At 32.7% G+C, this 10,302-nt stretch overlaps 1 protein-coding gene across 1 annotated transcript; it reads left to right on the top strand.

Moving 5' to 3' along the window:
• The first annotated feature begins 281 nt into the window (after window positions 1-281).
• On the top strand, window positions 282-1,949 carry LOC112026191 (non-specific lipid transfer protein GPI-anchored 15). The gene is made up of 2 exons (XM_024058877.2): window positions 282-698; window positions 1,810-1,949. Exons 1-2 carry the CDS (start codon window positions 353-355, stop codon window positions 1,824-1,826), a joined length of 363 nt encoding a protein of 120 aa, XP_023914645.1. The 5' UTR covers window positions 282-352; the 3' UTR covers window positions 1,827-1,949.
• The last annotated feature ends 8,353 nt before the right edge of the window (window positions 1,950-10,302 follow it).

Genomic DNA, 10,302 nt, shown 5'->3' with positions numbered 1-10,302 from the left:
AAAACTCCACTCCACACTACGTGCAATTATATTAGGTGGGATGAACAGAAGTGTGAACATGTAGTAATGGATAGAACACGCTGGAAGGTTAAAAGGCAAGCACTCTACTTAAAAACCAAAGTCTAATAATGTGTCACAATTTTATGGTATCACTTGCTACATAATGCGCAGCGGCAACATTGCATCCAAAGATTTAAATCATTACATCTTGAATATACTAAGCCACAACCACCCCACTAGTACGAAAAGCCACCTTCCTTTTTCCTCTTCATTTTAGTATATAAATGTGCTTACTTGGTTCAAGAGTTCAGTGTGCAATAGAATTAGAAATCTATCTGAAGTGTTAACAAAGATGGCCTCCAACATTAAAGCATGCTTCGTAGTCGTGTTCGTGTTCGTGCTTACTTTGAATGCTTTTATTGGCGGTATTGATGCAGCCGGGGAGTGTGGGAAGACCCCGATTAGGACCGCAGCGGCTAGCTTGAGCCCTTGCTTGAGCGCAGCTGGGAATGCTGCCGCTAAAGTTCCACCAGCTTGTTGTACCAAAGTTAGTGCCTTGATCAAGACTTCACCCAAATGCCTTTGTGCTGTTTTGTTGTCACCTCTGGCAAAGCAAGCAGGGATTAAGGCCGAGATTGGTATTACTATTCCAAAGCGATGCAACATCAGGAACCGACCGGTTGGAAAGAAGTGTGGAAGTAAGTATTCATAAGGTTTTTAGTTTGGAACAATATATTTTGAAAGTAACCAATCAAATTGGCTTAGTTTTGGAACCAAAAAAAAAAAAAAGTTTTTTTAACTTTAAAATGGAACCCATCATACGTGGAAAACATGTTGACCAAATATGGGCTATTGGATGGCAATGGACATAAGTCTAGGCCCTTTTGTGTATGGGCTAAAAGTAAATTATGTAAGCCCAACCTAGTGCTTACCTTTTGTCTTTTTCTTTTTCTTTTTTTGGAGTATGAACCTTTTCTTTTTTTTTTCTTTTTTTCTTTTTTGAGAAATTTGGAGTATGAACCTAGTGCTTATAATAATATAGTATATAGTGCCTTCTACTCAAAAAAAAAAAAAATTGTATATAGTGCCTTAGGTAATTATTAGCGTATGGGAGGAACAAATAATATTATATAAACACTGGTGGAAATACTAGTCAGCAATTAGAAAAAAGATATTAGTAGAAGTACCTAATAGCTTAGCAATAGCAAGCACCTCCTCATCCCCTAGCAACATTACTGAATAAATAAAAGTAGTATTCATCTTATTAAAGAATTGAAGAAAGTATAAAACCGACATTCGAATGACTTAATTGATAAAATATTTGGTTAACAAGTCTTAGGACTTTGGTTTGAGCTTCAAACAACTAATTGTGTATTGGTATTCTTTATATCTCATCTTTATTTTAAACGGTTGACCTAAAAAATAAGTAGACCAAGAGTATGGGGTCTCACCAAGAAACAGGTAAGGTGCTATTATGATTACGCCTAGGTAAGAAAGTCACATTAGTTACCCCTTTCTACCCATTTTTTATTTACCAAACAAAAAGAGAGCAAGGGAAAGGTGTTGTATTAGAGTAGCTTTTGGTGAAGCCTTTTTTTACATTTTTGGATGAAGTTTTCTAAAAAAATTAAGTATGTTGGAGAAGATAGGAAATTTTTAGAAAATATATAGATAACATAAAATTTGAAGATTTAATCAATAGTTGTTCACAACCAAATTTCCCATAAGTTTCCTCCACGATTTTCATATATTTGGACATTTCACTCAATTTTTCTACAAATGCCAATTCATAATCTTTCTTCTGTGCAGGGTACACTGTCCCATGAGAATCGAAGCCCGACGGGAAGAGAAATAGCAATTATATGTTTATGAATATTAATGGTGCTAAATGAGAGTTTTCTGTCTCTGTCTCTCTCTCTCTTTTTAATTTAAGAAGATATGCTAAATAATTAAGAGTTGCCAGACCCTTCTAGAGGGTCATGCTCTGCTAGATACTGGACCCATTAAAGCATTTGTAATCATAAGGTATTGTATAATAAGATTTTAATAACAGATGTCTTTATATTTCTAGCAAAAAAAAGTTCAGATATCTTTATAGGGGAAGATTGTTCTGATTCCTACCGTCTTCTCTCTTTTTCTTTTGTTTGACTGATAATATTCACTTTTATCTCCTTTATATTTTTCTGTACCGAGTATATGATTACAACCTAACTAGGCAACTACTCACAATTTGTTAGACTTTTCCTTTTTCAATTCATTTTTTGGTATCTAACTGTGTTTTTTTATGTTTCTAAAAGACAAAAAGTGTGTGAGTGTGTCTTTTTTTTATGTGATAGTAAAATCTAAAAAGCATGCCAGTATTTATCTTTTTTATTTTTTTTAGAAGGAAAATCATTAAACCTTTATTGTAAAAATAAGGCCAAATATTTATCATATTTATTAAATCAAGAGTTGTCAAAATTCAAGATGGTAAATATAAAATCGAAATTTGTAAGAGACATGAAAGAACACGTGACAATGTAGTTTAGACCTTAATTATTTGGCATTTTGGTATAACATTTTTTCAATTTATTCATTTGATTAAGCTCATTTAACTTTAAGTAAATTGCAAATTACATTCCTAAATTTAGGGATATTTAAATTTTACATCCTGACGTTTCAAAATTTGGATTTTACCCTGTAAAGTTTAGGAGTGTTTAGATTTTACACTCTAAATTTTGAAACTTTAGGGTGTAAAATCCAACAACTCTTAAACTTTACGGAGTAAAATCCAAACACTCCTAACAGTTAAGGGGTAAAATCCAAATTTTGAAACGTTAAAGTGTAAAATCTATATGCCTCCAAAATTTAAGGGATACAATCTAAATTCTGAAACTTTATAGTGTAAAATCCAAAAACTCTCAAATTTTAGGAGTGTAATTTACAATTTACCCTTTAACTTTTATAAGTTATAACTATCGTTTGTCTAGTTTATTTTCTAAGTCAAATTAACTAATAAAATAAGATAAATTATTATCAAGAAAAAATAATAAAATAAGATATATCAAAATGAGCACTTGACTAAGCATCAGTTCCACCAATTAAAGGGTAATTATAAAATATTCTGAGAGTATTATAAATGCATACTTCCCCCTCTCATATAATAGTAAACCTTCTATTTTCTTTTCTTTTTTAAATGTAAATCCTACCAACTAAATTAATAATTTGACCAAATATTCATGTAAGATAAGGAACTACACATTTATAATATTACCGAAATATCCTATAATTTTCCCAATTAACTCTATGGTGTCATCTTATTAAAAGGAAGAGTCAGCCACGACATTCTTGAGAAGCATTCTTTTATTTCAAGGTGCAGATTGATTTTCAAGTCAAACACTGAAAATTATTTCATAGCATCGTGCTTTGACTATCTTGAGAAATTGCGTAATTCAATTAAAGCTCCATTTGTTTTATTATAAAATGTTTTTAGTTTTTTTTTTTTTTTTTGATAAAGATATAAAATGTTTTTAGTTGGAAACAATTTTAACGAAAATATTTTCTGTGGGGCCAAAAAATCGGGTAGGCTTGGCCCACTTCAACCCAGGTCCAAATGGCCCACGCCGAGGATGCATGATGGGTCCGAGGATGACCCTATCCTCGGTCGTCCGAGACCTCGGTACGGAGAAGGGCAAGCTCTGGGCGAACTGTCACCTCGGCACTGAATACGCTCACCTAACCCTTTTGGCCGTATTAATGGGGATGTAACCCCTTGACAAAGCAACATCGATCAGGGCGAACCACTGGAGCATGGTTCTGATGGGACGGACGGTCAGGAGGGAGGCCAATAGATGATCAACAGGAAGAGGAAGAGAGGGATATATAAGAAAGGGGAACAAAGTGTAGAAGGGGGAGTTAAAAGGGAAGAAAAAGTAAAAGGGGAAGAAAAAACCTCCTCGGCATCCCTCAGTTGTAAACTGTTCTTAGTATTTTTCAAATAAAAGGAAAGTAGTTCATGCCTCATGCACGCCGGCGAGCGCCTAAACCTTCGATCCACTCTCTACAAATTCATTGCTCTGGGTTCGTTGGGCCCTTAACCCATATCCTTTGGGCTTGGGCAACAAAAACAGACCCTACATTTTCTTTTTCGGTGTATGGTTGTACTCTTGTCTTGAATATTGAAAAGGCTCTGACATTTTTTTTTTTTTTTTTTTGTGTTTGGCATGTCATAAAATGTTAAATTTTTCATCACAGAATTGTGTATCCACAACCAAAATTCATTATAGAAATAGAAAACACTAAAAAAGATTAAAACTCATTACTAAGAAATCACTACACCCATTCAACAAATAAATAAAAAATAATCCAGCAAAAAATAAATTCAAAACACCCATTATAATTAGTAACTTGTCTTAGTGTCAATGATGTTAGATCATAGAATACCGTCGCTCACTTTTACTCCCCAATAAAACAAACAATCGACGGCTGCTCACCTCATCTCACCGTGCTGACAACCTCATGCCCCACCACTAGCATGCTTTATATGCAAGAAAGAGAGAAGAAAGAGTTCGAGTTTATGAGAAAAAGAGAAGAATGGAAAATGTAGGGGTAGGCGTGGTTTGGAAAATGTTTTGCCTACATGACCAAGTTAAAACAGTGTAAATTCCGAAATCTCTAGAAAACCTGCTCATCCAAATGAATCTTTCTCTCTTGAAAGCGTTAACCCCACCAAAATTCTCTCATCATACCTATACGGCCTTTCTACAAAAGTTTTGGTAAGAAGAAACAACCCACTCAATAAGTCCGAATAGCCTAATCTACTACTTCAAGCAATGCCTCTCTACCAACTTGTGACATCAATTTTTACTTCTACCCTTGCAATTTCCGCCGCAGACTCTCCTTAATATTGGAGAAAGCTCCTTATTTGTTCCAACCTATCATACTTAGCCCAAATACTGCTCATAATCCTGCATGGTTTTAGCATAAAGTGTTCTTCTAAATAAATCGTGGGTGTTTGGCAAAGTATTATTGTTGAAATATAGAGAAGTTTTATTTGCATTAACTTTTTACCTTGAGGCTGCCTCATACATGGTGAAATGGCCATAATATGATAACACTCTTCCATAGTAGCCCGACAAAAGAGCAAACTATCGCCCATAAACTTCAAATGTGTAAGCCTAGATCCATCTTTACTTGCAAGTACCCCTTATAACTATCTATTTTACTCCACATGACAGATAAGGGTTGTGAGACCTTCAACATACTACAGTAAGAGGATGGGAGAAAGAGAATATTCCTGTCTCAAACCCCTCTATGCAACTATATAACCAAAGGGATATCTGGATATTCATTGACAAAAAAAAGTAATGCAAAGAGGTTAGACATGTCATATGTAGGGAATTAACACGAAATTCCCAACCTATGAGAAACAAAAAATAGAGAAAACACACGCCAAAGAAAAATAATCATACGCACAAGACAATATTTACATGGTTCGGCAATTTGCCTGTGTCCACAGAATTGCAAGGATTTCACTATTATCAAGGAAAAATACAAGTGTGGCAGTATAGTTTTTTTTCCCTCTCTCTCTCTCAAAAACTACAATGACAAAACTGTAATTGCCAAAACAATGTTTTCTATATCCTACATCCTAGCGGCCCAAGCCTCCGCTCCATAGACTAAACCTTAGAATATCTCCCATTAAAAACCACGTAAATTTATTCAGGTCGGATCGAGTGGTCAACTGAATCAAACACAACTAGGCTCCATAAAGCCCAACAAATCTCTCACATAGAGACTAGTTCAATCACCAACATCAACCACAATCCTCCAAAAACAATCCCTCGTCCCTGCAACTCATCCTCCTATCCTTAAGCTAGAAGACCAACTGAAGTTGCACACAACTTCAGCTTCTCAATGGTGACACCCTTAGTCAACATGTCTGCTAGGTTCTTAGATCCATAAATCTTCTTAAGTATTACCGGCTTATCTTCAAGAAGGTAACAGATAAAGTGGTATTTTTTTTGTATATGCTTCAACTTTGAATGAAAAGCCAATTTTTTAGCAAGAAAAATTGCACACTAACTATCACTATGTAGAATGCCCATAAACACATCCCAATACAATTCTCTACCTCTCTTATAAAAGCCCTTCTCATGGAAGGCATAAATCTATTTTACATGAAGCCCTTCTCTTAGAAGGCATAAATTACATCTCACAAAAGCTCTTCCAATGGAAGGCAATCCTATTCATAGTTTCACAACAACTAAAAGAGCATTGTCAAGGGGAAATTCATTTAAGTGCATGATAAAAGAGACAAGCTTAACCAGCATCTACACACAGCTTGACATACTCTCTCTCCCTCTAGTTGCACTCATTTTCTCCCTTTAATCTTGAAGTTATCATGGCAAATTGCCTCTCCACCGTTGGAGTCATTCTGCTGGAATCCTATCAACTCACAAATGCCACACAGTTGGAGCTGCAAACCATACAAAAATAAGTGACTTTGTTTCTATATCTTTAAATTTACATTATTGAGTACATGATTATTTCACATTTAAATACATAATGCTTTATTTCAACTACTATTACAAACTACTAATCAAAGCTATTATATCAAACACATATTATATATTTATTCAACTATTAATATGATTCTTAAATTTTGGCTTTAATGGTTTTATAGGTTTAAAAAATACGCCGGTAGCCATTGGACCACATGGCCCAATGTTAAGTTCCGGATGCAACTCCCCAAACACAACCCGAGCCTAGCAAGGTCACTAATCCAGCATATAACACGTGGCCAAGCAACCAAAAAACGGCCCCTGAACAGGAAGATTATACCAAAAATGAAGATAAAGACGAAAATGAAGACTTTGGTGATAAATTTGTACTTCACAAGACTGTTTCAAATTCCAATGGATACCGTTGAATATGTTACCTTCATTTATCAAAAGTGTTGTCACTAAGGATATGAATGATTGGTTAACAATGGATTTTCATCATGACAAGGTTTAGATTGCTCTTTTCTAAATGCTCCCGTCTAGGAGAAAATACACCATACATCAGATGCATGTTTCTTCCCTCTCACATGGAGGTGGACCCCACACGTGTAAGGTCTATCTCCATTTGAGAGGGAGAAAACATGCATCCGATGCATAATATACTATATCCACATCTAGGGCCTCGAGCAAAAGAATATTGCATGAATATTATCTCTCCCAAGTCCCAATAGTTCCTAATATAAAATATAATAATAATTGATAAGGAAATATTATAAAGAATAATATTAATAATCGCCAAAAATATTAAAAACCAAAAAAGTAAGACTCACAATTCTTAAAAGATAAAAAATACAAAAAAAAATAGTAGGTCAATATTTTTGAATATTTCATAAGCTATAGTTTCATACATTAATAATCCTTCTCAAAAACTGTTTCATACATTAATAGATGTTCCCGATTCTAACAAACAAGTTGAGTGTCACATACATTAAGAAGTAGTCCCGATTCTAATAAATATGCTAAAGGCACGTTTGGTATACTCATGAACGGAGATTATGACAAGAATTATAATATTTATTATTTGGAATAAAATGTGTTGTAATTATAATTTTCATAAGTTTGACTGTCAGTTATAATATTAGAATTAAAATTAAGATTTATTTTAGGACTGTCATACTCATACAATTATATTTTCTTTAAAATAATATATTTTAAAAAAAATTGAGAGAGAGATGAGTTATTTTTTACGATTTTTTATTTTTATAATTGTTACATGTATATGGAAAGTTTATTTATTTGAAAATATATAAATTTTTAGAAATTATTGTTCCTACTAAGGAATAAATATTATAACCCTTTTAGAGAGGAAGAATTATTTTTCATTTTAAAAAATAGTTATTCATAACAATGGCGACGGCACTTGTTGTCCAGGGGGTTCAAATGATCCCCCTAACTTCAAAAACAAAAAATTATATAAAAAATATTTTTTTATTAGTTTATTTTATGCTTAAAAATATTTTTGCATACAATGGCTGAAATCTTGCACACCCTAATTACAGATCAGTACAACCTAAAATTAAACAAGAATTAGACATTTAGTGTATTATTTATGTTAGTACATAGTTGAAGCAAAAACATAGTAAAGTTAGAAATTGTCCAAATACTTGATTGGTAAAATAGACACTTAGTGTAATATTTTTGTATAGATGAATATGGATGTGTGGGTTAATAAATAATATAGTCTCAGTGGGTTTCATTTTTTCATTTTAGTTTAAAATATTTTTATAAAAATAATGACAATTTCATTAAAATAAATAAATGTTATACAAACTTAACAAAATAAAATAGTCACACCTAACCACATTAGCAATAGATAATAAAAACTGATAATGAATTATTATGTAATGATTTAAAATATGTAAACTCATAGAAGTTATAAAATTTCATATATTTGCATTTTTTTTATGACTCGATATATTCAAGTTTTTTTTTTCTATTATATTTTATTTAATTCAAATTTCTTAATAACCTCATTGAAAAAAATTTCTGGAGCCGCCACTAATTCATAAGGAGTTACTATTCTCTATAATAAAAATATAACCAAACTAAAGAATAGATAAACACATAAGAATAGTGATTACATTATTGTCTATTATAGACTATCAAACATATCCTAAGGGTTGTAATAGGCTAATAGTTATTTTTTAGTATGCATAATAATGTTAAAATGAATATATTTCCAAATATACAAACTTTCCATATGCACGTAACAATTATAAAAATAAAAAATCATCAAAAAATAAATCCTCTCTTGAAATTTTAAAATAAAAATGATTTTCTTGAAAATTTTATTATTTGAGTAAGATATTTCCTAAAATAAATCTTAAATTTTATTCTAATGTTACAACTCACAACTAAGCTTATGAATGTGTTTAGCTATTCCATTATAACACAATTTTCCCTAGTAATAAATATTACAATTTCAATTATAATTCTCATTCAGTTTATCAAATGTACCCTAAGTGTCATGGGTCTCACACTTATGTAAAAAAAACAAATATCTAACAAATAAATAAAAAAATCTAACAAATAAGTCTCACTAAAAGTAAAATGATTAGTTAATAAGATGAATACCCTTTAAATTTCTAGTCATTAAATATTTCATTAAGAACTTTGTCATTGTTGAAAAATTCTAAACAAGTAATACTATTGTATTACAAAACTATTGACATGTCAACTGTTTTGTGATACAATATTATTATTGTGGGAGAGAGATTTGTCTCAGACTCCAACAAAGGAATTGTTCGCTTTGGGATTGAGCAAATCCGTGAGGATGGCATCGGTCCTCTCGGCCTATTCCCAAAGCGAACAATTCCTTTGTTGGAGTCTGAGACAAATCTCTCTCCCACAATAAAAGGTGCCTTTTGGGGTTTAAGAGGAAACCCCCACCTTCCCCCTCTTCCTTTAGTGCTGGGCCGAAGTAGAGGAGTGCACTACCACAACATGTGTAGTAGTGGTACACTCATGTCTTAGGCTCAGGCTTATTAGGCACGTGTGGGAGGCGTCTCTCCCCAAAGTGGGATTGAGCAAATTCGTGAGGGTGGCATCAGTCTCCTCGACCTATTCCCAAAGTGAACAATTCCTTTGTTGGGGCCTGATACAAATCTCCCTCCCACAATTATTATTATTTTTTTCTTATATAAGATAAAAATTTTATTCTACATAATCTAAGTATATATGTGTGTGAAACTTCCTCCTAGAGACTTGAATTTCAGCACTTGCCCCCCACACCTCACAAAGCACTTATACATGTGGAATGACCACCGCACAAAGGGTGTGTGGTGGTGTGATACAATATGAAGAGAACTTAAATGTACCCCTCCCCACTTATTATAGACAGAAAATTCTAAACAAGTTGACACATTTATATGTATACTTTTTTTTTTTCTTGTGAGATATGTATAGTACAATTAAAGTATAAATACTGATAAAAATCGATGATAAAAAAAATAGCCAATGAAACATAAAGGATTGGCTTTTGATTAGGATTGCTATTATTATTTAAATTAGAGGTGGGAAAACTCAAAAAAAAGGAGGAAATGGAGTTTAGGTTAGTGGAACTATCACATTTTTTCCTCTTATAAATCGATTGTTAGGGAATGGAAAATTAGAATTTTAGATGTTTAGGTTGAAAATATTAGGATGTATCAACTAATTAAGATACAAGCCTCTTAGCGACAGGAACTTCCACTTCATTATAGCTATCCGAATCTTAAGAATAACTAAATAAATAAAAATGGTTCATAATAATTAGAATTTT

This window comes from Quercus suber, unplaced genomic scaffold (genome assembly GCF_002906115.3).
Source record: "Quercus suber isolate HL8 unplaced genomic scaffold, Cork oak 2.0 scaffold_185, whole genome shotgun sequence".
NCBI lineage: Eukaryota > Viridiplantae > Streptophyta > Magnoliopsida > Fagales > Fagaceae > Quercus > Quercus suber.
This window is presented reverse-complemented; position numbering and strand designations above follow the sequence as displayed.

What these genes read in the sequence shown, in the direction of transcription:
- LOC112026191 (XM_024058877.2), top strand. Translation starts at nt 353, where the DNA reads ATGGCCTCCAACATTAAAGCATGCTTCGTAGTCGTGTTCGTGTTCGTG.